Source organism: Neltuma alba, unplaced genomic scaffold (genome assembly GCF_004799145.2).
Source record: "Neltuma alba isolate B1F8T4 unplaced genomic scaffold, ASM479914v2 tig00004508_pilon, whole genome shotgun sequence".
NCBI classification, from domain to species: Eukaryota; Viridiplantae; Streptophyta; class Magnoliopsida; order Fabales; family Fabaceae; genus Neltuma; species Neltuma alba.
In genome coordinates, this window is record NW_021633738.1 from 252602 (window position 1) to 280573 (window position 27972).

A 27972-nucleotide genomic window follows, 5' to 3' on the forward strand; every position below is an offset into this window, starting at 1 on the left:
TTTCTAATCATGTTTTTATAATACTTCCACCTTAAAAATATATCTAAATGAGCATAAAACCCTTAAATTTAAATATGATCTATATAGCTTTTTCCGCAGTTAAAAAAAAATTAAGTAATTAACCTTTATCCCTAGTCATAATTGTTCCACGAACTGTCAGGTTAAACAGTTTACTCCCATGAATATATTAATAATTTTTTCTCAAAAAAATTACGGGCATCATTTAGATAATGGCGCTTTTTGTTTTGGGAAAAAAGGACTATAAGGGCTTAATTTCAGAATTTTGGAGATTTTTTATTATTAAAATTTCCCCTAGTTTTGATTTTTTTATTGAGACTTTTCGATCCAATACACGCGCTTAACATTTTCGAGGGTCAGTCTCCTTTCAATGTTTAATTCCCAGTCAATTCAGATTTGGGCAGCTTTAATCGAGCTCTCGTATTCCTTCCTCACGCGCTCACGCCCTCCGCTGCGACGCCCATCTGTGCTCAGGCCGTCGTTAACCGTGTCTCTGAAATCCTCACCACCCTCCGTTGCATCTCACTTCCATCGCCAACTTCACTTGGCCCACTGTGAATTCCGATTCTGCTGCGCGTGCCACCCTCAAACCCACAATTTTCTTCATTCGCCGCCATTTACGCACTGCTTTCACAGTGGGCAACGACGGTGGCATTGGGTTTTTGAGTTTCGGCTCCATCCAGCTTCCTTGCACGAGTAAGATTACATTTGCTGTATAAATGTATTTGATTAACGCAATCAATTGTTTGATTTGACGTGGATAATAAAAGGAGCGTCTTTAAATGAATCCGGATATGAAGTAAAATTCTCGTGATCTTTGAAGTGCAATGTATATTGAATTTTTTATCTGTGTAGGTTGTGAATTGTCAAATGCCTATGGAATTATCGGGAATTATGAGAGGGGGCGCATAGGAAGCAGTTTTGTGGCATATTATGCTGGGCAGGGGAGGAACTGTAGGGAATGAACTAAATTACCATAGACCTCAACTAAGTATACGCATGAAGAATTAACATGGATTTATCTCTGCTTTTGATAGCAGAGAAGATTTTTGGCCCCTTTGGCAGGATTCCGTAATTATACATTGATTGTTGGAATCTTCGATTCACCGTATCAGGTTTTATCAGAAGCTAAATATGAGAATGAATAAATTATTATGCATGCAACTGCTGATAGTAATGTTATTAGAAAACCGAAATTTGTAAAGTTAAGTTTATTGGACGCAAATGATTGTGAAAAATTAACTGATGAAATTCTTGCCTATTCGCATCTTTTGTTTGAAAAGATACTTGGAAAAGACCCTTAATCTGATAATGAAATGTGGCAACAATACGTAAGAGAATGATGATTCTGTTGTATGTCGCGTAATAGGTATTCTGATGTGTTCAAGAATCTAATCAAGTTCTTTTTTTTTTTTTTTTTTTACATGTTTTAATTGGAAACGATTTTCTGTTCTTTCTTTAATAATCTCTTGATGCTGTTTGTTCCAGGTTATTGAAGTAATTTTATTTCAAGAAAATAACACTTCGCTGCAGTTGGAGCTGGACTTGGGAGGTATTCTTTTGAATCTTTGCATTGCTTTTCTTTTCTGGCCAAATTACTCTTTGGTTGGTGACTTAACCGTTTTAACAAGTGGAAGGGATATAGATTTGAATTACTGTATTTGGTATCATCTACCATTGCAATTTTAAACCGGAGGCGCATATTACATAAACATACATATAATTGAATTCTTTAGTGGTGAAAATATGCAGTGCCTTTCTTTTTGGCGCACCTGGGATTCTTAATTAAATTCTTTATTTCACTAAGAGTAGCTGAATATTCGTGTATTTTTCAATGCAGTTGGGATTCTAGATTTGCTAGCATGAGTTAATCTTTATGGTGTCTGGAGACGTTGAAGGCTCAAGATGGGACTTTTTGATGAATTGCCAGTTCCTCCAGAGAAAGAAGTAAGCTTTACTTTGTTACTTTTGATATTAGTATTTTGGGGGGTTCACAGCCTTCTTGCTGGCGGGATTCATTGACAGTGGTTCCTTCTATAGATCTTTTATGTTTGCAGCTGAGTGATTATTGAGTGTCGAGTGAAATTTCTCTTTTCTTGCGAGTTCCTTCTGTGTAAACAAAGTAACTTATGTTCCGAGGTAGGTGGCAGAATAATTTTTGGCTTGATGTTTCTATTGTTACTTTGTTAGCATGTATCATCTTGTTTCATCAGAAGGGTCATTGTAGATGCAGATACTTCAAATGTATCATCTTGTTATTTTTCTTTCTTTATGCCTTGCGTTTGATGCAATCACTTGCTTACATTATCTGTATACGGGTTGCGGACCCTCTGGGCTGTTATTTAACACGCTAGCTTTGGGGACTAACGCTCATTCCTGGTGGCCTTTTACTTCAGGAGTTGTAATCTGTAAAATATGTGTGTTTATTTTGCTGAATATTTCATGCTCATATCTTATTCCATATGATTGGGTTACAATATATAAAGTCCGGATGAGAAATAATATCCGGTTACAATCAATCAGTCATAAATTACATATATTGCAATATCTCAATAAATCAGGAAATATATCTTCTAGCTAATATCATGGGCAATTAATGGAGAGAATCAAGGGAGATAATCAGGGGCTTTCTAACACTCCCCCTCAAGCTGGAGAGTAAATGTCAACCATTCCCAGCTTGCTTCGAAGCCCTTCAAACTTGACTCTGGCTAAAGGTTTGGTCATGACGTCAGCAATCTGATCAGTTGAGCGCACATAGCTCAGGTTAATTGTGCCATCTTCAACCTTTTCTTTGATGAAGTGCCGATCAATGTCAACATGCTTTGTTCGGTCATGATACACAGGATTCTTGGTCATTTCAATGCTGGCTTGGTTGTCACACCAGAGGTTCATAGGTCCTTCATAGGAAATTCTCAATTCCTTCAGAAGTCTGATCACCCACATTCCTTCACATACCCCCAGGGCTACAGCTCTTAGCTCAGCTTCAGCACTACTCCTTGAGACTACTGTCTGTTTCTTGCTTCGCCAAGTGACTAGGTTTCCCCAAACATAAGTGCAGTATCCTGTGACAGATCTTCTGTTATCCACAGCTCTCCCATGATCTGCATCAGTGTAGACCTCTATGTTCCTTGTACTCCCCTTTTTAAAGAATATTCCTCTTCCAGGATTGAGTTTGAGGTAGGTCAGGATTCTGTATACTGCTTCCATATGTTCTTCCTGGGGTTGATGCATAAATTGGCTTACTACTCCAACAGCATAGCTAATGTCAGGCCTTGTATGAGTCAAGTAGATCAGTTTACCTACAAGTCTTCTGTACCTTTCTGAGTTGACTGGTACCCCGTCTGGTTTCACTTCCAGATTACATGATTCTTCCATAGGCGTCTCACTAGGTTTAGCCCCAAGTATTCCTGTTTCGTGGAGCAAATCAAGTGTGTACTTTCGTTGAGACACACTTATACCCTTTTTGGATCTAGCAACCTCCATTCCAAGAAAGTACTTCATTTGTCCTAGGTCCTTCACTTGGAATTCCCTAGCTAGAGCTTTCTTGAGTTGGGAGATAGAAACTTCATCACTGCCAGTTATGACTATATCATCCACATACACAATTAGGATCGTTACCTTTCCATTACTGTGTTTAACGAAGAGAGTGTGATCAGCTTGTCCTTGGACGTAGCCAAACCTTTTGATTGCCTTGGCAAACCTGTCGAACCACGCTCGTGGAGACTGTTTCAGGCCATATAGTGATTTCTTCAGTTTGCAAACTGAGTTGGGTGGAGCTATTACTCCATCTGGGATTTCCATGTACACTTCCTCCTCCAAATCTCCATTTAGGAAAGCATTCTTCACATCTAGTTGATGTAGAGACCAATCAAGGTTAGCAGCTAGAGACAGGAGTACCTGGATGGTGTTGAACTTTGCCACAGGAGCAAACGTTTCTTGATAATCAATCCCATAAGTCTGGGTGTACCCTTTTGCAACTAATCTTCCTTTGTACTTGTTGATACTTCCATCAGGATTGAATTTAGGGGTGAAGATCCACCTGCAACCCACTGCTTTCTTGCCCTTAGGAAGTGTGGTAATATCCCACGTGTTATTTTCCTTTAAGGCTCTCAACTCCTCATATGCGGCACGTTTCCAATTAAGATCTTTCATAGCCTGTTGAAATGTTTCTGGAATCTTCACCTGTGAGCTATTCACCACAAAGGTTTGCATTCTAGCAGATAAATTGCCATAGGAGACAAATTTTTGAATAGGATGCTGAGTACATGATCTTACCCCCTTTCTAAGTGCAATGGGCCATCCTAGCTCTTCAGGATCCAACTCTGGATTGGAATCATGTTGCTGCCTTGGAATGGAAGGAACCCTACTACTACTATCCTGCTCACCTGATTGAGGACTTGAACGCTCTGTCACCCCTGCATCAATTTCAGCATTCGTTTCCATTGGGTGAGTCGGGTGAGGAGTGTTTGTGGGGTTTTGGTGCTCTAGTGGAGGTGTAGGACTAGGGGTTTTTGGTTCCGGTTCAGGGACAGTGATTTCTTCTTGTGGTATGGCAGGTTCAAGAGGGGTGGTAAGATGTGTGTTGGGATTGGTCATAGGTTCAGGTGTAATTAGCCATTCTACTCCATAGTGCTCCCCCTGAATGGGTAATTTGGGATAATAAGCATCATCCTCATAAAAAACTGTGTCTTTGGAGATTATGAGTTTTCTGGTAGTGGGACAATAACACTTATACCCCTTTTTGGTGGAGGAATACCCGAGGAAAATACATTTTTCTGCTCTAGCATCAAGTTTGCCCCCATCATGTTTATGAACAAAGACGACACACCCAAAGACCTTTTGAGGGATGGTATTGATGATAGGTGAGGTGGGGTAGGTCTCGAGGAGTTTTTGAATGGGGGTAGTGAAATGGAGAATTTTTGAGGTCATTCGATTGATGAGATAAGCAGCGGTTAGCACAGCATCTCCCCAAAACAGACTTGGAACATTTCTTTCCATCATAATAGCTCGGGTTACTTCTAGAAGATGCCTATTTTTCCGCTCAGCAACTCCATTTTGTTGAGGAGTATAGACACATGAGGTTTGGTGATGGATTCCTTCCTGCTCAAGAAATTCCCTAAAGGCTCCACTCACATACTCTTTGGCATTGTCACTTCTCAGAACTTTGATGGGAGTTTGGAATTGGGTTCTCACAAAAGAGTGAAAGTTTTTGAAAATTTGTAAAGCTTCGGATTTTTCTTTCATAAGGTAAACCCATGTGACCCGGGTGTGATCATCGATGAATGTAATAAACCACTTTGTGCCTGTTCGGGTGTTGATTTTGGCTGGTCCCCAAATGTCAGTATGAATCAATGTAAACGGGGCAGTAGGTTTGTAAGTATGTTTGGGATAAGAGGCGCGAGTTTGTTTGGCAATTTGACACGTTTCACATTGGAAAGGAAAAGAATTTTTATTGAATAAAGTTGGAAACACATGCTTCATATAATCAAAGCTGGGGTGGCCTAATCTTTGATGCCACAACATTACATTTTTATTCTGAGAATTAGAGCTAACCATAGCTTTCTTTGCTCCTGCAGTCTTCATATCTTTTCCTTCAAAGTAGTAGAGTCCATCCCATTCTTTAGCAGTCAAAATCTTCCTCCCCGAGGTCGAATCCTGAAAAACACACTTAACATCATCAAAGATTACCCGACATACTTGTCCTTTAGTCAATTTGCTCACAGATATAAGGTTGCAGGTAAGAGCAGGAACAAACAAAACATTATGGATTTCCAGATCATCAGATAGGGCCACAATGCCAACACCCTCAACTTTAGTATATAGTCCAGTTGCTACTTTTACCCTAAGGTTCTCATGGCAATATTTGAGGGTTTTGAAGAAGGACTTATTACCAGTCATGTGGTCTGTAGCACCGGAGTCAACAATCCAGGTTTCATCACTAGTTACCATTGCATTAAGGGCTATAATAGAATTACCTGACTGGATCAAGTTCACGTTGGGAACAGATTTTGATTTGTTTTGTTTTTCAAGTATCTTACGAAGCATTTGAAGCTCTTCTCTGGTCAACTGGTCTCCCTCATCACCTTTTTCTTCAGAGGAGGTGTGGTGGCTTTTTCTATCTTCCCGTTGTTTCTGCTTCCCTTGGGTTGGTTTCCCATGTAGTTTCCAACATTCGTCTCTGGTGTGGCCTTTCTTGTTACAGTGATTGCACCACTTGTTCCCTTTCTTCTCAGATCCCTCGAATGTTGGGGACCTCCTCGTGACTAATGCTGAGCCATCTACTGGGGTTTGGTTACCCTGAGTGAGGTGTCTCCGGCTTTCTTCAAACTTGACCATACTGAAGACTTCAAATAGGGAGGGAAGCGGTTTTAGACCCATAATTCTGCCTCTTACTTCTTCAAAGACATCATTCAAACCCAATAGGAAGTCATAGGTTCGTCCTTTTTCCACCAGTTGTCTGTAGTAATTAGCATCATCCATGTCCTTCCAAGGATGAACTTCAAAGAGATCCAACTGCTGCCATATCTTCGTTAAAGTGCTGTAATATTGTGTTACAGTTAAGTTTCCTTGCTTCAGATCTTTGAGCTGCCTCCTTAGATCCAATAGGGCTGCAGTGTTGTCTAGTGTGGAGTAAGTCCTCTTAGCAGCGTCCCAGATTTCCTTAGCTGTGCTTGCCAAGAGGTATCCTTCACTGATTTCAAGAGTCATTGAGTTGCACAGCCAAGACATCACCTGATTATTTTCAGCAAACCAGGTGTCAAATTTGGGATCATTATGTGAAGGTTGTTTTGCCTCTCCATTGATATATTTCTCCTTACGCTTCCCACGTAGATACATTAATACACTTTGAGACCATTGGAGATAGTTGCTACCATTAAGTTTGTGAGCCACCACCATAGCTTGATGTTCAGAGGTTAGGGATGGTTCTGGATCAGAGGCTTGAGAGGTGACTAAAGGTGAAGAGGAGTGCTTTGAGTATTTGAGGATGTACCGGACATAAGGGCCATTGGAATATTACGAACGGACCCAAAAAGGGGTGGCAATTCTGATGGGTTCATTTTCTGGATCTCTGGGAGGCACTGTTGGTTTTCCGGCGGCGGCGCGTGCAATTCACGCGCAGAGGCAGTGACGGCGCGTGGGCTTCACGCGCGGAGCTTGTGACGGCGCGTGGGCTTCACGCGCAGCTCCGTTCGACGTCGTCTTCAAGGGATGCGCCGATCTGAGGGCGCCGGTGAGGACTGGAGGGGCGGTGTCGTCCACGGTCTGCTCCTGGCTTCAGATCTGGGACGCCTCACTCTCTCTCTCTCTCTCCTCGCGTTCTCTCTCTCTATCTCACGGCAGCAACGCACGAAGTTTTCTGGGTTCAGGAGGAACCCTACGCTCTGATACCATGTTTATTTTGCTGAATATTTCATGCTCATATCTTATTCCATATGATTGGGTTACAATATATAGAGTCCGGATGAGAAATAATATCCGGTTACAATCAATCAGTCATAAATTACATATATTGCAATATCTCAATAAATCAGGAAATATATCTTCTAGCTAATATCATGGGCAATTAATGGAGAGAATCAAGGGAGATAATCAGGGGCTTTCTAACAATGTGCTACTATTTAAATTCAATTCTATCAGCTAATTTTCAGAACTTATTCATGTTCCCCTTTCCTTATTTTCTGTTGATGTGCTTTGGTACATGGAAAATTCTAATACTTATAGGACAAAAATGATTGGTACCAATTAAAAGGTATAATTTAGATGATAAATAAATTTAATGGAATTAATCAACATTTTCCTCATCAACCTCTGCTTGAAAAAAGGAGAAGTAAATGCCAGTAAAACTATTTTCCAAATCTGCTCTTGAGAATTTGTTCCCTAATAGCAGAAGGTAATTTATAATGAGTATGATTTACATAAAATAAGTTGGATGCCTACTTGATGCTCTCTGCATCTTATATAGGCATGGAAATTTATTTCTTTGGGTGATGATACATTCCTTCTACTAATTTCTTTGAGATTGGGAATTGGTCTTCTTGTAAGATTTTTGGAGTTTTCTGGGTGGGGTTGCCTCCTTTATATTCTAGATTTAAATATAGCTTGCAACTTTCACTTTCTTTGGAACCCTAGCAAGAAGATTGCTTCGGACCTTAAATTGCCTGAGCTTCTCTTAGGCTCCACTCATCTTCCTCTAATAATGGATAGGAGAATTTGGATATTTAATTCATCTGGTGTCTACTCTTATTAGCCCATGTTTCAATTTGTTCCTTATTCTCTTATAGTGATAGGCTTCTTATTAAGAAATCCATTTGAAATATGTGGTCTTTCAAGGTCTAGTTGTTTGTTTGGGCTGGGTTACTCTATGGTTAATTCTAATGACTGTTGTATGTTTGCAGGCCGCAGAGTGTTATTTCTTTTGATGTTATAGCAATCAATCATGTTATGATACATTACTGAATAATTTCCTTCATTGGGGAATTGCTGCATTTATATGGTCTAACATATGGAAATGTATCCATACAGATAGTGCCTGAAATTGCATTCTTTTAGTGCAATCTAAATTCAGTACTGCATCCGGTCTTAAACGCAAGACATTTGTTGGGGTGTTTTGGTAGTCCAAAATATAAGACGCTTCCTGGGTCTTTAAATTATTTTTTCCCCTCAAATGCCCCTTATTAAATAAAGTACGAGAGAGAAATCTGAGATTCATAATGAGAAATGTCAACTATTAATTGAGAGCAAATTTGGAAAAAAATATGTTTTGCTACAAATTTAATTAGCCGAACCTACCTTGTTAACCAGTGTGGGGTAGGTACTAGTATCTTACTTTCTTATATTTGAGACTGGAGGTAGTATATTGTTTTACATAGTGAGCCTTTGAGAGTGCTTTGACTACAAATACACATAAATCTGAAGTCATGTATCTGAAGTTTTCATTAATGGCTTTCTACTTTTTAACCACCTATATAGTCATGCACACCATGTATTCTATATTGAATAATGAACCTATGTGCTTCATTTGAGTGCAGTATTTGAGGGAAGAGCTTTCTAGAGTTGATGAGCTTTGGGCAGCTGCTCGTTTTGATTCTTTACCTCATGTTGTCCACATTTTGACATCAAAAGATCGTGAAGGCGAGGTCCAATATTTGAAGGAGCAAAGTGATGTTATTGAAGAAGTTGTTGATGAAGTAGTACACTCGTATCACAGTGGCTTCAACAAAGCTATCCAAAACTATTCCCAGGTTTCTGAAAATTGTCACTTTTCCATTGAAAACAATGTGATTGTTCGTTTTGATTTCACTGGATGTCATTGTATGCTTGGGCTGTACAAAATATGTGTAGTCAGGTGATTCCTTTTTTTTTTTTTAAATAAATTTTCTCCAGTTTTTATGCTAGTTTAGACCCCTGATAGTGGCTGCTCATTCCACTGTATAATGTTGTCCCTGTGGCATCTCTATTTGATAATTTATTTAGTCCTTTTTTATTATTGCAGTTACAGTTTTGTATTTGTTCTCTGTCAATAATCATTTTGATCAAAAATTTTAACAGTTAGGGGAAGGCCCACAAATGGTTTTGACATTTGACGCATGCCTCTAAACCGACCTATACTTTCTAATTCTAGCCCTTTCGGTCCATTTCTCTCCATTTCTTTATGTGAAAATCCTTTAAGCACGAAGCAAGGATAAAACACAATTTCATTTCTCCTTATACTGAAATTTGATGAGAAGAATGGGGGAGATTGAACTGTTGATTGCTTGATCATGAAGGCTGTTAAAAACATATTAGAGTGATTTCAGTGCAAATGCTAAAGATGTTGAGGGAAGGGCCGGGAATTATTGATATATATATATATATATATCTGTCAACAACAGCTTCATTTTAGCCATTTTGTTTATATATTTGCTTATTGTAACCCATTCTATATTTTTTCACACCTCTTCTACATTTGCAAATTATAATACACTAATGCTTGCCTTTTCGTACTATGTTTCTTAGCATTTAATGTAGTCTTTTGTTAATTCCTGTTTTGTAATATCTTCGTTACAATCTTAAGAATATTCCTCTCATATGATTTAAAGTGACAAGTTGAAAAAAGGGATAAAAGAAATGATCTTGGAAGGGTGTTCTTTGTTTTTTATGAACTTCAAATTGATAAGGTGTGGTTAGATGTGCATGGAATGAAAAGCATTTATCTTTAATCTTCTTTGACTAGCAATATCTTAATAGCTATAACTGAAACTGTTTGTGGTTCCTAACTTTGATTTTTATATTTAAATTTGTACAATGTCCATGATTATTTTTCCCTGATTCCATTGTTTAAGTACTGGAATTTATTGGCTTTTGTTGTGATTTAAAATTTTTGATTGGAGCAAAATGATGATATTCACAATTGTGTCTCCTTGTCCTTTGATGCCTTGTTTATTGGACAGCAGAAAATTTATTGATGAGAAGAGAGAATAGTATGAAAAAGAAGCAAGAGGTCTGCCTCAGTCAAAAAGGGGGAAAACACTAACTGAAGTGCTTTCCAATCCCTCATAAGGAACATCCCCCTAAGAAAGCCATCCATTGATATCCACTTGGAAGCCATGAAATTAATCCTTACCTGGAAAAGACGATGAGAAGGAATAAATGTTTGATTCAAAATCTTGCATTCTGTTTTAACCAAATGCATCACTATCCTGCTACAAAAGCTTGCTGCCTTGAACACCTATAAATTAGCTGGACAAATCCAACTCTCGTTCAAGATGCCAAAAAACTTGTTCCAAAGCCACCAAGCCACTTTACCTTGCAGAAAAAAGTGACTATTTGTCTTTGACGATGTAGTCATGTAGAGCTGATTGGGCTAAAAGTGCGATGGTATTATTCACAGAGGAATAGAGGTTAAATAGATTACAAGGAGGAAATCCTCAATGATCACTATGGGATTTGAAAGAACTATCCCATGATACTCTCTGCCATCGTATCCAACATATACTCCTAATATCTTCCTAAATATAATTATTTACATAATTACTATATTTACATAATTACCACAGACGAACTGAAATACGTCTCTCAAACTTCGGGTGAAATAGCCACATTGAGCAGCCGTTATGTTTGTGGCTTCTGTTTGGTGTTTGGCTCATCTTTTCAAAGGGAGTTTCTTTCTCTGTTAGTTATAGAAAATGATTGTACAGTTCTACTGGATTTTTAAATCTGTGCTTGATTTTCTTGTGTTGTCATTTCTTTTTCTTCCCTTTGGTTTTCAAAATTTATTCCCGCAGGATTAGAATTTCCCATAGTTTCAGTCTTTTCCAAAAAAATTTTGAAATTAGAAAGTTTAAGATTGGCCCCTCCCTGTGATTTTGCTTTTTATGATTACTTGTCTTTCTCTGCAGATCTTGAGGCTGTTCAGTGAGTCCACTGAAAGTATTGGTGTCTTAAAGTTGGATTTAGCAGAGGCAAAGAAGCGGCTTAGTGCACGCAATAAGCAATTGCATCAGTTATGGTATCGGTCAGTGACACTGCGACACATAATCTCCTTGTTAGATCAAATTGAAGGCATTGCTAAGGTCTGTCTTTTGGTGTTATGGTTTAATACAATTGCAGATTATAGATTTTTCTTCTGTTGTGAAGAAAGATAATTCTTGATTCAGCTGCAAAAGTTTAGTCAGTTGGTGGGATTCATGCAATCTCATTTCCTTTGTTTTAAGATATTCCGGTTTATGCTTGATCTTTTATGCTGGAGTTCGTAGCGAGGAACTAACGACCTTCGCCAACCATCTTTTAATATAGGGTCAAAGAACTACTTGACCTAGAAGGTTAAGAATTCAAGATTGTGAATTTAATATGAGGGAGAAAAACATTTGCATGCGTACCACTAAACTATTGTTATCGCTGAAATATCTTCAAGCCCAATCAAATAATATGGAAGAATTCTGGCATTTTAATCTTTATTGGGATTGTAACTGATGGGGTTTAAACAAAGTTCCTTCAAGTCCAAAGATCCCTAAGTGCTTGACCCTTGTAGGGCCTCACCCTTTTACTGCTTACTTCTGGTCGATTCTGTTTGAAGACATCTGCATGTTGATTCTGAAGATCTAACTTTTTGGTGAAATTTGGTGCAGGTTCCAGCTCGTATAGAGAAGCTCATTGCGGAGAAGCAGTTTTATGCTGCAGTTCAATTGCATTTGCAGTCAATGTTGATGCTTGAACGAGAAGGTCTCCAAACTGTAGGATTTCAACTTCTTCTCATTATCCTGTTTGATTTGTTTCTAATGGTCATCACTTCTCATTGTAGGGTGAAACCTATGAAGCACAAAAATATAATGAATGAGTTCTGTTTGTGTTCTACATGTGTTGCACAATCATATTAGATACAGTTGGCACTTCAAAGTGAACCTACATGCTCCAAACTATTTCACGTGTGTTTGTGTGTGTGCGTGTTTTTTTTTTCCCCTCTTTATTTTAATATTTTTAATCTAACTCATTTCTTAACTTCATGGTAGCATCCGTTTTTCTCAGCTTGAGCATTTCTTAATTGGTCTGCTGATGAAGCGGAGTTATAGCTTTATCAAAATTTTAGTTTCAACTTTTTTCTGCAGTTTCCCCCCTTTACAAGGATTCCTTATCCCCCATGTGCATGTATTCTCTTTTCTCTTTTCTTTTTTTTTTGACTGAACTCTTCTCTTGTTTTAATAGGTTATAAAAGTGATGTCTAACCCAGAATAAATTTTTTCTGTTGTGTTGAAGATTTTTATGCTCCTTTGTGTTTCTTTTCTTTCTATTTTACTAATAATTATTTTTGATAATCAAAACATGAAAGGTCTGTATTGTTGTTACACAAATGTTGGGTTATCCCCCCCCCCTAATAGATTTCAGTATATTAAGAGTTAGAAAAGGAGTCTAAAAAATGTGAGCTTCCAAGTACTAACTGCCCTATTGTCCATTATTTCACTTTTTTTTTTAAATGTGAAGGAGGCATTTTGGCGTGCTTTTTATGCGGGGTACTTATTTTCAACATGTGGCTCAGGTTGGCGCACTTCAAGATGTTCGTTCAGAGTTAACAAAGTTAAGGGGAGTCCTCTTTTATAAGGTTTTGGAGGATTTGCATGCCCATTTATACAACAAAGGAGAATATAGGTATCTCTTTTCCACCATGTTCTCTAACTTTGAGCATGCTATGAGGCACTTGAATATGGAGCATGAGGCTGTTTAGATGTGCTTTGAAAATGCATTTTAGTTGTTGGTTGCTCTATGTACCTGTTTGTTATGGCATGGTATTCTCATTGAAGCCTATTTTCTCCTTTTCTCCATTTTCTTCTTTTGATGTACATGGAAAACATGTTTCTAATCGAGGGTGCTCCTGTTTGATTGGGTTCAAAGGCTCTGAATGAACAAAGGGTAGCAATGCTTTATTGCAATGTACTGTTTTCGATGCACTTAGATGTTGTTGTTTTGAACATGAGCAGTTACGTTTTCAGTGCTGCGTCTTGATGCCTGTAGATGTCTTATGTGATGAGCTTTCCTTTGTGGCCTCTTTCTTGCATCTTGATTGTGCTTTCATTGAGTGCATGACCCTGTCAGTTATGATGAGGGATTTGGAAAATTACTACATGTTTGAGATGATGGCTCTATGCTTTGGCTACACATTTTGCTTTTCTTTAGGAACATGTCTTAACCTCTGTTCATGAATCTCTTTCTCTTTGTATGAAAAAAATGAATGGTCTTTCTGGAAATGTAAAGTTAATCAATTTTTTGAGAGCTCAGTTTAAATCCATACTCATCAAGCTGTGATTTGTTTATTTTTTATATGACTTTGAACTGCTATTGCACAGCTCTGCTGGCTCCACCATGCTAGACAATGATGATGAAGTACCGACCACCACAGCTGCTGCACTCACTACACAGAACTCACAACCTTTGTCACGAAGAACAAGGTTACTCAAAGGGGACAATGATGGACCATATAAGTCACGGTCCATGGATGGAGGGTAATACTGATAAAAGCAATTCGTCACTGTTCTTTTATCTTGATTGTTTTTCTAGAAAACTAGTCACTGTTTCTGTTATCCTAACTGGTGCCTCAACAGCTTTCTTTGCATATGTCCGAACCATCTTAAATGATTTTTTACCATTTTCTCCTCAATAGAATCAATAATAGCATATCTGATTCTAAATAAATCAAAAACTAAAACAAAACAGTAAAACTAATTGAAGCATGTGAGAAACACATGCTGGCAGTTGGGGGGGGGGGAACTCTAATCGCACCAAGGTGCAACGCTTTCTGCAACAGTTTACAAGGTTTCAAGCAATTACTGAATATTTTAGTTGTTCATTAAAGGACTGGGGAAAATTTTGGCCAGTTTATTAATCTTTTGTTGGTGTAGTGTAACTTTCTGTGCCTGATGTGTTATTATCCTCATTAGGTCATGCCCTCTTCGCCTCTGTTTATAATTTTAAGCGTATGTTATTCTTCTAAGGGATTATCAACTGTTTTCTATTGAATATGTACATTTACCTGTCTGCTTTGTATTTTTGGTTGCATAATATACTTGTTTACATATATTATAGATGATCGAATTTTACAGATCTTTTGATGGCCATGAAGAGGAAGGTACTCTAGAAATAAATGAAGAAGCTACAACATTGAAGGTCAATGGCGGTGATATAACAAAGGACACAAAGACTGCTCTTTCGCAAATGCCATTATGGCTTTCAAATGCGACACCTGATGAGTTTCTTGTACTAGCCACTTCAAGATATTCACATTGCTTCTTGAGCTTAGTTTTGATATCTAGTCTATTAACTAATGTTCTGGGTTAAATTATTGTGCTTAGGAGTTAATCAGAAAAAGTGATGCTCCTCTTCATGTGAAGTATCTTCAGACAATGGTTGAGTGCCTTTGCAAGCTTGGCAAAGTAGCAGCTGCAGGTGCTATAATAAGGTTTGTTTTCTTTCTGATGATTTATTCTTTTTGCTAGAAACTGTTTGAGAATTTCATTTCTCCACAGGCATTTCTTAGATGTGACTAGTAGTGCATATGTGGATGCCAATACTGTCTTAATCTGTAAAAGGATTGGGCTTTGCCCAGTAAATGATCTCTTATACTCCCTGGCAGAGTTGTGAATCTGAAATTCTAATTGGTATAGTGTTTTGTGGACTCTGTTGTGTTTTTGTTTTACGTTAAAAATATCTACCATCTGGTGCTCACTGGTACTGCATGGTGTATTAGTCTACAATCTCCAGTGCTGGAAATTAGATGTTCGGTGTTGTTCTAATGGCCTTTAGTTGTCTTGGTAAAGCATTTAGCGTTATTGTGAATGATTTTTGTCAATTATAAAATGAAGGTTGGTGTTCTCTCTCATTACCTCATATTTTGGGAAAGGAAAAATTGGTGTTTGGAGGGGAAGGGGAGAGACAACACTATCACTCCTCTATTTTTGAAACTTACAATGGAAGAAAGTTCCCTTTCTATAGATTTTCCTTTCCATTCCATGGATTCCCTTCCATCCATATATATTATTATGTTACTGGGGGACATGCTACCTAAACCCCATTATTGTGGTTGGAGGAGGGCGCCCTTGGCTGTGCAGATCTAGCGCTGTCTGACTTTTATGCTTTCTTTTCTTTTGTCAGATTTGCAAGTAAAGATGTTGTATTAACTTTTCTACTTTTCTTGTGTACCAGCCAAAGATTGCGGCCAACAATTCATGAGATTATGACATCCAAGATCAAAGCTCATGCAGAACATCAGAGTTTGTCAAGGGCCAGCATCAGCCAGGGTTCAAGAGCTGGTACAGGAGGGCTACACTTCATAAAGGGTCAACTTGAAGTCTATCAGTTGCCAAAGCAAAAGCATCAGAATGGAATATCCATTGCTGGGACTCTAGTGACTGTAAGCCCTGTATCACCAGTTATGTCTCCTGGTGGGAAAGCGCAGGTTGCTGCAAAGGATCTTCTTGATTCAATTTTGGATGCCGTTGTTCGGATATTTGGTCAGACACATTATTCTTGTTGTTGTTGTTGTTATTTCCTCCTTTCTCAATCAATAGTGAATCCAGTAATTTTGATCTCATGACTCCAGAGAATCATGTTGTTGTGGGGGAGCTTTTGGAATCAAAAGCCAGCCAGCATGCTGACATGAACACACCAAAATCAATGCCAGCAGATGTGAATTGGAACCTCGATTCGGAAGCATCTCAAGCCACTGGAGGTTATAGTGTAGGCTTCTCCCTGTCAGTTTTACAGGTAGTCTCTATGAGCAATTTAGTTGCAAGATATTAATATATTTTGAACGAGCATTGGTAGTATTACATATTTGTGCTCTTGAATCTCATCTGCAGTCAAGCCATGTTTCTCTTCATCACGTGCAATGAAATGTCTCTTAACTACCCTTTAGTAGTAGGTGTAAGAGTAAGGTAGATGGAATTACTGTGAGCCATTGAGATATGATATTGGATTTGCATGGTTGAAAAGGAAAACCTGCTTTCTGAGGTGTCCACAAAAGAAGTGGAATATATAATTTAAAAGATTTGTGAGCACCAGGTTCTGGGGTTTTGTTCTGTTATTTCCAACTTGTGCTTTTGGTTTGGTTAATTGTATTTCATAGATTTGTTTTGAGTGCAACTTGTTTGGTATTTTCTCTGCAGCTCACATTTTGTTTTAACTATGTCTCATTTGATTAATGTACGCTGATGAAAGTGTTATTGAATGTGAAATGCAAAATGTTTTGTCCTATACTTTCAAGTGCTGTTTAGTCATTTATGGAAGAAAGTGTTATTGAATGTGAAAGAAGGTCGTTGGAGGCTCTAGTGAAGAGGATAGAACAGACAGTTGTGTCCTGTGAAGAAGGGTAGAGGAAGATCAAAGAGAACACTCAACGAAGTTGTTGAATGGGACCTATTGGCTAATGATATATTAAAAAATCTAGTCATTGATAGAGCATAATGGTGTCTTCAATCTACATAGTTGACCTCATCTAGTAGGGTAAGACTTGTTGTCGTAGTTAATATGTATAAACCTAACCTGAGGAGTTTAAAAGTATGTTTCACTGTACATGTTGGGTGGATACCTCATACCATTTATTTTATACTTTAACTCACTTATTTTCTAACTTGTTATAGAGTGAATGTCAACAACTAATTTGTGAGGTTCTGCGGGCTACCCCTGAAGCTGCATCAGCGGATGCTGCTGTGCAAACTGCTAGGCTTGCAAGCAAAGTCCCTTCCAAAGAGAAGAGGCAAGTGTCCTGAATTCTCTTTTCAATTTAAGATTTAATATTACTCTCTTCTGTTCAAACTTTTGGTCGTTTTGAAATAGTGAATAGGGTCCTCTGGCTACATAAGAACTAGTACACATAGAATTTAGCAATACACAGAAGAAGCTACTGAGGCAAATTCTTATCTTAGAAATCTTCTGACCAAGAGTGGGTGTATACAAAGGTGTTCTTTATAGATGATTAACTTCATGTGTAAATCCTTAAAGTTAAGGAATTATGATCTATATGGCTATTCACATTTAATACACATAAGTTACATTCAAGAGGAAATAATTACGATAAATGCAAAGATATAAGAGATGAATAAAAATATGACTTTCCGCATAACAGTTAACTCTCCTGTGGGTATACATGAGATGCAAGTCAGCCTAGTTTCCAGTTTTTCCTTAAATGCTTATCAACCTTGACATGTTTTGTTCAATTATGCTGAATTGGTTTATGATCTATGTTGGTAGCTGATTGATTCTTGCTTATAGTTTCCTTAGGGCCTCCCGTGTAATTTTCAAACCTTCTAGAATATTCTTCAGTCACAACAACTCACACATGCCCAATGCTGTTGCCTAAAACTCTACTTCTGCACTAGATTATTTCACAATTGATTCTTTCTTACTTCTCCATGTATTTCAAGCAAACCATCATTATAACGAACTGTCTTTAAGCTCCACTAGCAATCTGTAATGATTGAGGAACATATGGTTGTTTATTACAATTTACAATTTGCAAAGTCAAATGTATTGATAGTTATTAATTTATGTAATCATGTTTGCTTATCTTATCATCATTTTCAATTGAATTACAGGGATGGGTCAGATGATGGTCTCACCTTTGCATTCCGCTTCACTGATGCTACTGTATCTGTTCCTAATCAGGGTATGCAGAATGTGATTAAGTGAGGAAAATAAATATTGTTACTTATTATTAGGATAGAATTATAGGTGAGTTTAGTTAAATTTAATTACTTCTCATCCTTTATGGGATGGAATAGTATATCTGGCTTCTAGATGGGCTGAGCTCAGAGGTTTTTTAAGTGTGATTCTCTAGTGGATTTACAGCCGGATTGGAGAATTTTTTGAGGATGATTTTTTGGCGTATGGGAGAATTTCTTAATCCATTTATCCTCCATTTTTGTAATTCTTTCATTAATCTGAACAAACTCTCCTTTATTATATACATAAAGTGAAGCTTGCATAATTTGGAAAGAATTGGGTGTAGTTTATGAAGAGATTGGACAGCTCTGCTATGCTAATTACCTTCATCCTTTTTGTTTCACTGGCCCCCCCCCTTTTTTTAGGTTTATTTTCTGATTTGAGGATCTCTTACCCTTAATACTTTCTACTTTCTTGTCTCTCTTCCTTTGTAGGTTCTGTTATTAGCAGTATATTCCATTTTGAAAAATCTTTTTGATCTTACCCGAGCCTATCATATTTTTTATGATAGACTGCTTGGGGGAGTTTATTGTAGCATCATTATGACCTTTTGTAGTTTTTCTAATTTATTTGTCAAGGTTTTACTTTTGATTTTTTTTTTTTTACATGAGCTTTTTCTGGGCGAATTACTTTTATTTGCATGGCAATTTCTTCTGAATAATTTTTGTGGATTTTCTTTATTATTTATTTTTTGCTGCTTTCTTAGCTGCTAGTTTATTTTTTTATTTTTCAACGCCTATGGCTGGTTTTGTTAATGTCCAGGAGTTGATCTGATCCGACAAGGATGGAGTAGAAGGGGTCCAAATGTGTTGCCAGAAGGTTATGGATCTGCAGCCGTTTTGCCTGAGCAAGGCATATATCTAGCAGCTTCTATATACCGACCTGTGCTTCAGGTATTATATTTTGGACTTGCATCTTTTCCTATCAATAAGTACCAAGGATTTAGAAGTCTCGTAGTTCTCTGCTATCTTCTAGTTAAGGCTTAGCACTAGATCAGCTTACCATTATCTGGAGGATTGATCATCTTTCTTCTCGTTCATCTTATTTTTCCTTGTTTTTTGCTATCCTATCTAAGAGTATGCATTTGGAAAAGGGATGCAAAGTGATGAATCCTTCCTTATCACCAAGTCACTGTTTAAACTAAATCATAAAAATCAACGTTGTAAAGTATACATTAAGTTCCTTCTACATTTTGATTTTCTTATTGACCTGACTTATTATGCAGTTTGCAGATAAAATAGCTTCAATGCTGCCTACAAAATATTCCCAGCTTGGGTAAGTTACAAAACATTGTGATGCCTTTTTTTTTTTTTGGGTCATTTTGTTCTGTAAGAGTGAAATAGAAAAAGTTGCCTTGTGTGCATGGTGATAGTTGAGAAGGTTGAGGCCTTAGAGGAACTGTCCACCAGTTGCTTAAACACACAAACACGCATGCATAAAGGTCATTGTTGCTTCTTTAATTATCAATTCACTGAACTTTAGAAAGGGCCAAATAATTTTTTCGGTGTATTATTTTTACCGAACTTTGCATTCTTTTTTGAGTTATTTTACTTATTATGCATGGTATGCATATTTTGTTCTTGTCGATTTACTTTAATCAAATTATGGAACAACTTGTGCTAAAGCATGATTGCTTTCCAATTTACTGGAAATAACGTGTTGTTTTCAACTTCCTGAGCAGAAGAAGGAATGATGGGCTGTTAGCTTTCGTGGAGAACTTTGTAAAGGACCACTTTTTGCCTACTATGTTCGTGGACTACAGAAAATGTGTACAACAAGCCATATCAAGCAAGTCTACAAACTATTGAGATCCGTTCTGTTGATATTATTTGAGCTTGACCACTAATATATTCATTTTTTCCATCTCATATCTTGAAACGTCTTGGTCATACTGTATTGTTTGTAAGCTGTTGGTTTTCTAAGAGGGGAAGGCTTTTTTTCAATTGAAAAGCTTAATTATAACTATCTTAGTATGCGTGTGAGTTTGTATGAATAAATTATATCTTGCCCTGCCCTTCATATGGGCACAAACATGCAACAATAAATATGAAGCTACAGAAGTTGCGAATAACTTAATACGATGACATGGGTTATTAGGGTTACAGGGTTGTGAAGTTTTAGTTCATTGATATATTTTTCTAATTCTTCCTGCATGTGAGCTTTCTTTTTAAGGACTTCTTCTTCTTCTTCTTCGCATTTTGGTAAAAGTCCTTGGACAGTTTTGTTAATTTTGACTCTGGCGTAGAATTATTGAAATATTTGATATTTGCATATTATCTTTCAGGTCCAGCTGCATTTCGCCCAAGGGCACACTTGGTTACTGCGTACACTCCATCAATTGAGAAGGGTCGACCTGTGTTGCAAGGGCTATTGGCTATAGATTTCCTGACAAAGGAGGTAAGTTTTAACTTTACTTTATAAAAGGCACATTATGTATATATAATTTTTATTTCTATTTTATATTCTGGAAGTTATAAACACTGGCCTCATGAGGTTTGGACTTCTTTTTATTGAATCTGTCTGAAATTGAATCGCATCTTTAGGTAGAGAGCATCTGGTATTGTGGATGTTCTGCCTTCTAGATTATGGCATCTAATTAATGTGTAGGTTCTTGGTTGGGCGCAAGCAATGCCCAAATTTGCCAATGACCTTGTGAAGTATGTGCAAACATTCCTGGAGCGGACTTATGAAAGATGTCGAACTTCATACATGGAGGTATCTTTTCTTCAGCATTGTTATTAAGCCATCTAATAGTAGACATCAATAATTTTGGTATACTATTAAGCCAGCTATATTTTCCATTGCTAATAAAATGTAACTTTTCCAGCTTTTAATCTATTCAGGTCATTGGATGATTAAACACTGTTGTCTTGTACTCCATGTTCTTTGTAGTAGAGTTTCCTTACAGGTTTGACAATGATTTTTTAGGCTGTCCTTGAGAAGCAGAGCTATATGCTCATTGGGAGGCACGATGTTGAGAAGCTGATGAGGATTGACTCCTCAAGTGCATATTTGCCAAATCCGCTTGGTGAGCTTAACACAGAAAATAATTTGCCTGATGCTGAAACAATTGAGGTTGAATCAGAGCTAAGTGATTTACTGCTGAATTTGCGGCCCATTAAGCAGGTTTGTGTGGAGCTGTCTGAACTGACTAGTTATTTTTCTTATTGATTTTCTGTATTTCGGCTGAGTTGTCAGAATTGCCTTTGGATCTTCTCCATTGATGCATTCATGCATCCAGAGAGTGATACAAGAGAATGTAGCTGTGTATGGGGTCTACATCTCATAATTACATTGATCCACTTCTTGATCTGGACCACTCAGGGTTCTGTATCTCTGACTTTATTTATGCCATGAAATTAGGGTATGAAGGCAAGTCACGTGGTGCCTAACTCAACCCAACAAGCAACAAAGGAAGTTATAAACACAGTAAAACAACCGATTAAGTAAAGAAACATATAATTGAAAAAAAATGAAAATAAAAAACACATGATTGGCTGGCCAGAGAAGCTGATAAGACCCAGCCTCCTACTACTACTAGAACGTACCCAGAGGGATATGGGGGAGTGGCAAAAAAAATGAAAAAGAGGGGTTAAAAGGGGGTGATATTGAAGGGGTTCAGAGGCTTGTCCTATGGATCTTGTTTGTAAGCAAAAGCAATTGAATGATCTTGTGATGCGTTAGGGTCTCTAGGAGTATGTTTAGACTTCTTTTTAACTTTTGGGTTTTCAAATCTTCCCTGGGTTCAGAGAGAAGGCAGTTCAGTCTTTTGGTGAGTGAAATGAGTCTGGGAGAGCACTGGCCTCTCGAAAGTCCAGTGGCTTCTATTCTGGATTTTTATGTTGTGTAATCTGTGTTGTTCCTTGTCCCCCCCGGTTGTTCATGGCCTATTTCTGGTCTGTTATAAGTTTATTATAGTCGAGGTTCTATCATAAGCACAACAACCAACACTTGCTTCTTGCTGGAAGGTGGAGATTTTGCATTTCCATCTTGCTTGTCAGATTGTCAATTTTAACTTCTAGCACAACTTTCGCCAACAGGTCTGCTACCTGAAATTATTAAGTGTGTGAAGAAGTTATAACCAAACTTAGTGTGCCACCCACCTTTTTAGGATGGATTATTCTCTAATGGACAAGCTGCCTTACTTTATTTCCATCCCCCCCGAACCAACAGCACCGAACCTGATGACCACTCTACAAATAATGTCTCCTTTGGGCATATGGCCTGCAATGACAATAGGGATAGAATATCAGAAAGTGTGGATGGCAGAGAATGTGGCGGAGGATGAGTAGAAGTGGTGAGAAATGACCAAAATGCTTCGATAACATGTGTATTTTGGCTGAATAGTCAGATTTCTTTGGCTCTAAGGGTACAAATACAAGTCAATTGGCTGCTAAATTCAGTCCTGTATTCCTTTTCTGCTTTTTCTTGATCCCATTGCATGGAAGCGTTTGGAAATATAATATCAGAATTGTTTGAAGATTTTATTTCCTTTTCCAAATTTTGGTCCACCTGTTCTTTGGCTGCTATGGAGAAACTTCTATTAACAAGACAAAAGGAACCTTGTTGACAGTCTCTCTGCTTCAGGAAAATCTAATCCATGATGATAACAAACTTATTTTGTTGGCATCTCTCAGCGATTCATTGGAGTATGTTGCAGACTCTATTGAAAGGTGAGTTTATCATCCTCTGCAATCCTGACAAGAATGTTCTGTCTTGTTCAAAGGAAAGCTTATATTTGCTGGTAGGAAATTCATGGTAACTGTATGCATATCTTTTGCTTTCCCATGAGGTACTGAGGAGTTTAATTTCAAGTTTGAACTTGAACGAAATAAACATCTTACAGGGGCATTATACATAATTATTTTGAGACCCAATCATTATTTTGAGAACAGTTTGCTGTTTTTGGTCTCTGCCTGTTGGGCTGCTTTTGTGGGCTGGATTGTTTCCTGTAAGGGAGGTCTGTTCTGCAACTTCTGATAATTGGTTAAGGGGACCCGTGTTGCTTGATTCATGTTATTTATTTGGGTGGGAAAAAATTTCAACAGGCATAAAAAAAAAATTTTTTTTTGGGGGGGGCTTTGGGTCAAATATCTGTTTCTGTCTTTATGAAATTCCATTGATGCTGCATTGTATGGATGTGATTTACTTTTGTTAATATACCTGGACATTCTTGAAGTGCTGGGTATCAATTGTCATGGGAATTTCGGTGTTGGGCTTGTTCTTTTGTTTCTTGATAGAATAGTGAAGTACAGTATCAGATACTCACGGACATATCTCTTTTGAGCCTTGTGGCATTGTTTTTGATGGTGCATTGGATCCTGGTGGAATTTGCAGGCTCGGACAGGCTACACAAAGAGCACCAAATCAAGTAGTGAATGGAAAAGTCAATCCCACGCACACAGACAACACAAAGAATTTGGCATCATTTGCCCAAGAGTATAGGAAATTGGCAATTGATTGTCTCAAGGTTTTGCGTATAGAGATGCAGATGGAGACAATATTTCATTTGCAGGTAGGTCTTTATTGATTTGATTGTCTCTAATTGTCTTCAGTTGAACTGAGTCTCACAAATATGAACAGGGAATGACAAACAGAGAATACTTGGATGACCAAGATGCTGAAGAACCAGATGACTTCATCATTTCGCTCACTGCACAGGTGTCCTTTTATATCATTTGCTTCTGCTTGGAATTTTAATGGGTTTGTGCTCCTAGTATGTGCACGTCATTTAAGGAGATTATTACATAAACCTCTCACTATTGAAGTATTGCCCAATAGTCAATATTAGAAGTAGTCGATGATTTGCAGATGTTTGTTCTACTCATTTAATTGCATACTCGTGATTTCTGTTTTTTATATTCCCAGAAATCAAAACTGAATTAAATGCTTGCATATCAATTTGTTTAGCATCCTCTGGTTAGTTCTCTGCTGTCCCAATTATCACTGGTGTCTAGAGAGAGTTTTTAATGCAACATGCTTCTTATGTGGCCCCAAAAAAAAAAAAAAAAAAAAAAAGAAACATGCTTCTTATGGAGAAGCCTTCCTGTTTAACTGGTTTTCTTTAAGGAGATTCAATACAACATCTGCACACAAAAAAAAAAAAAAGCTTTTTATAAAGTGTCTTTTTAGTTTGTTGTACCCTAATGCCGTTGACAAAAAATGCTGATATTGAAATTTTAAATGTCGACAAAACATTCATAAATGCTAGATATTACAGTCAATGTTGTCAAAACATAGGGCATTGAACTAGTTTTGGCACCAACCATGGTCGGATTGGTCTCAATTAAAATAATATTTTTTAAATAATACGTATAAAAAAATAACTCACTCAAATATTTATTCATATGTTGTCATACACGCCCAAAGATTTTCTGAAGTATTTGGCTATCTCAATCTCGTACATGTCAAACTAACATCATTTCATACATGCCCCACTTAAATAATACAAATTTGGATAATTGAATTTAAAAAAGAAAAAAAAAAAGAGAAAAAATGACTGCTCTGTTTTCCATTGGTTCTGACCTGTTTTATTGGTTTGCTTTTCCCCCAGTTTTGGTAGATGTCTGGACCAAACCATAGGCCAGTTTCCAGTCAAACTGGCTGGTCTGGTTCGATTCCAACAACCTTGATTAAAGTTGTCTAAATTAGCACTTATAGAAGCTTCCTAAACGTAATTTTACTACATTTAAATGTCTAAAAAATTCTAAGCAATTATGATTCAGCAGAGACTGAAATTTACAATAAACCCCAGTACCAAAACAAAACCAAATCACTGAAATATTTGATCTCTAGGATTACTTTTTTGGATGCTTACTGTATGTTTCAAAAGCAGTTAACAATGTAGGCATGGCATTTAGTGCAGCATGCTGATCAGTCTTAGTTTATTTCATCCAAAGATATTTCATGGTTACACAACTCAAACCGATTTATCTTATGGTATCTTCAGATCACGCAAAGAGATGAGAAAATGGCTCCTTTTGTCTCAAATGCAAAGCGGAATTACATATTTGGTGGAATTTGTGGTATTGCAGCGAATGCATTTCTTAAGGTACAGACAAGTGTGAACAGTTTTGATGTCAGAGTTTTGCCTTTCTATATTTTTGGCTGTATTGCCAGTTAAATCATTTGGATTGTCTCCATTTTCTGCACTGCTAATGAGACGATGCACTTATTAGGCTTTAGCGGATATGAAGTCTATTAACCTTTTTGGGGTTCAGCAAATTTGTCGAGACTCTATTGCTCTGGAACAGGTGACTTATTTTGCCATTCTTTTCTCTTAATTATCTTAGATACTCCTGTATATTTAAACAGAGAAGTTTAGGGACTACAGCTTACCGTAGGTTTGCATGTATCTTGTTTATGGGGCCAGTGGGATGGGTGCCTGGTGATAGAAGTAATTCTTTCCAAAATTAGCTGGTTGTTGAGCTCTTAATTTTTTTTATTTAGCTATGCTCCTTGAACTCAATTTTGGACGTGAATAGTCATGTCAATAAATGATAATGCAAGCTTGGGTATACTACTATAAACACTCATTTACCCCTAATAGTCAAGGTAGATTTCAGACGAGCCTGGCAGGGAGTCGCATAAAGGGGAAGTCTGATGCAATGGCTGGAAACCAGAAACCCAAATTCTGTTCGCTTCCAATCTGATTCTCAATATATGGAACTATTGTGTAATATATTCAAGGACCTATTTAGAACAAGAGTTCGTTGCTCTGCTGAATATTGGTGCCTCCACCGCCCTGACAATGTGCAGTCCCACTCATCACTAAGGTTGCCTCAGCAGCTTACAGTAATCCTGCTAATCAACGAAGACAACCCACACCCCCAAAGACATACATAGACAAGCCACACCCACAATGACACAGCCATACATCATATAGGTGACATAAAACATAGATATAAAGCATAACAAACATTAAACACAAAAACACATAAAAACGCATTAAAATATCAGCTAAGACGAAGGAAATGAACTGAAATAAGTAGCAGAAATCAATGTTGGCTCCATTGCATGAATACTGGGGTAGATGAGCAACCGGGAAGGAAACTAAGACGCCTAATGGCTAGCTAGGATTCCATGTCATTATTGCTACCACAAGAATTTGCTTAGTTTCTACTCCAAGTGAGAACTTTCCTGCAATGGTTTGAGGAGTTAACTCATCAGTCCTGAATGGGATTAATAAAAATGAAAAACTAGCATTGCCCAAAAGTGGGAATATGGGGGAGAGGAAGGTATTATTTAATGACATTTTGAGGTCCGCGGAAATGTCGAAGGAATGGAGGAGAAGCACTTTGGTGCCTATAATACAAGAATAAGGGGGATATTCAAAACTATGAAAACTACCAAGGGATAAATCCTGCGAGCCATACTATGAAGTTATGAAAAAGAGTGATTGAGCACGTGTTAAGAAATGAGACTTATATTTTAGAGAACCAATTTGGATTTATGACAACATTGTCTATAACCTAAGGGGGCTAACGGAAAAATACTAAAGTACAGAGACTTATGTATGGTTATGATCGAGTACCGAGAGAAGTGCTACAAAAAGCCCTGAAAGGAAAGTTTTTTGTGTTGTGTATGTTAAAGCCACATGGATATATATGAAGGGGCAACAACTAGTGTGAGGACACATGGAAGCGAGATGAAGGGATGCATGTAGCCAACCTTCGCTGCTTATTGTATCCAAAAGTAGGAATACGGTTTGAGGTGTCTCGAATATTAAAACATGTTTAAACTTGGTACCCTTGCTTCTTTAGACATCTGGAATTACCCATTATTTATGGAAACTTGTCTTTAGGATCTTTGGGATTGAGGTTTTACACTGTGATGGGATGCAGTGATTCTTTGGGAAACTTGTCTTTATGGCTTATTTCTGATGGGAGAATCGTGTCTGTGCTTCTGAAGCTGCTTACTCATTTTTCTATGTAATCTGTATTTCATTCAGCTATTGATGATAGCCACTTGGAAGGATGCCAGTTGTTAGGGTTTTCCTTGATCTGATTATCTTGACAGCTTCTCATATGCAATTTGGGATTGTGTGATTACAGGCACTGTCAGCTATACCATCAATTAGTAGTGAAGTTGTTCAACAAAGATTGGATAGGGTCCGCACCTACTATGAACTGTTAAACATGCCATTTGAGGCAAGTCAACTGAACTATTGGCTTCATGTTGTAGTAATTCTCGTCATGCCATCTCATTTCATTATTATTAATCTACCTGTTTCAGGCTTTGCTTGCCTTCGTTACAGAACATAAGCACTTGTTTACTGTCATCGAGTAAGTTGATGCTAATTGTAGTTCTTCTACTTTCGTTTTTTTTTTCTTTTTTCTGGCCCCCTTATTTTCCCTTGTGGATCTGACTTCCTTCAATGATGACTTTGTTTCTACAGGTACGGTAACCTTCTAAAGGTCCAGGTCCCAGGGAGGGAGATTCCTCCTGATGCACAATATCGTGTATCTGAAATTTTATCACTGTAGTATATGCATTCATCTGTTTATATTTCAGAGTTTGTTTCGGACTTGATGGGTTCTGGCATCAAATGAATTTCTGATCCTATTTCTCAGTCGGATGCCAAGTGGATGTATATGTCATTTTTGTCCCTTTGAAGCCGCAGGTCACTGTTTAAGAGATGATCATGTTTTTGCTCTCGATGATAGTTGTTCCACTGTTTTGCTTCATTTGTTTGTAATGTAATGTAATTTAATGAGAAATGTCAATTTTGGATGCTTCTGCTTTCCCTTTGGGTTGGGTATATCTTCC

General features: G+C 37.6%; 1 protein-coding gene across 3 annotated transcripts; it reads left to right on the plus strand.

Moving 5' to 3' along the window:
- The first annotated feature begins 387 nt into the window (after positions 1–387).
- Positions 388–27947, plus strand: LOC114745019 (exocyst complex component SEC8). Of its 3 annotated transcripts, none has more exons than XM_028933164.1 (28): positions 388–714; positions 1507–1570; positions 1859–1965; positions 9048–9260; positions 11397–11570; positions 12126–12230; positions 13031–13140; positions 13836–13991; positions 14589–14742; positions 14838–14944; positions 15688–15995; positions 16085–16248; positions 17124–17239; positions 18078–18148; positions 18967–19097; positions 19430–19479; positions 19886–19992; positions 20489–20601; positions 20812–20919; positions 21133–21330; positions 22792–22877; positions 23542–23719; positions 23788–23865; positions 25154–25255; positions 25383–25457; positions 27258–27353; positions 27439–27488; positions 27602–27947. In XM_028933164.1, the coding sequence occupies exons 3-28, from the start codon at positions 1924–1926 to the stop codon at positions 27687–27689; spliced, it is 3180 nt and encodes a 1059-aa protein (XP_028788997.1). In that variant the 5' UTR covers positions 388–714; positions 1507–1570; positions 1859–1923; the 3' UTR covers positions 27690–27947. The 3 variants fall into 3 exon arrangements, with proteins under 3 accessions (XP_028788997.1, XP_028788998.1, XP_028788999.1); XM_028933165.1 differs by having other exon boundaries at positions 1517–1570; XM_028933166.1 differs by lacking the exon at positions 1507–1570.
- The last annotated feature ends 25 nt before the right edge of the window (positions 27948–27972 follow it).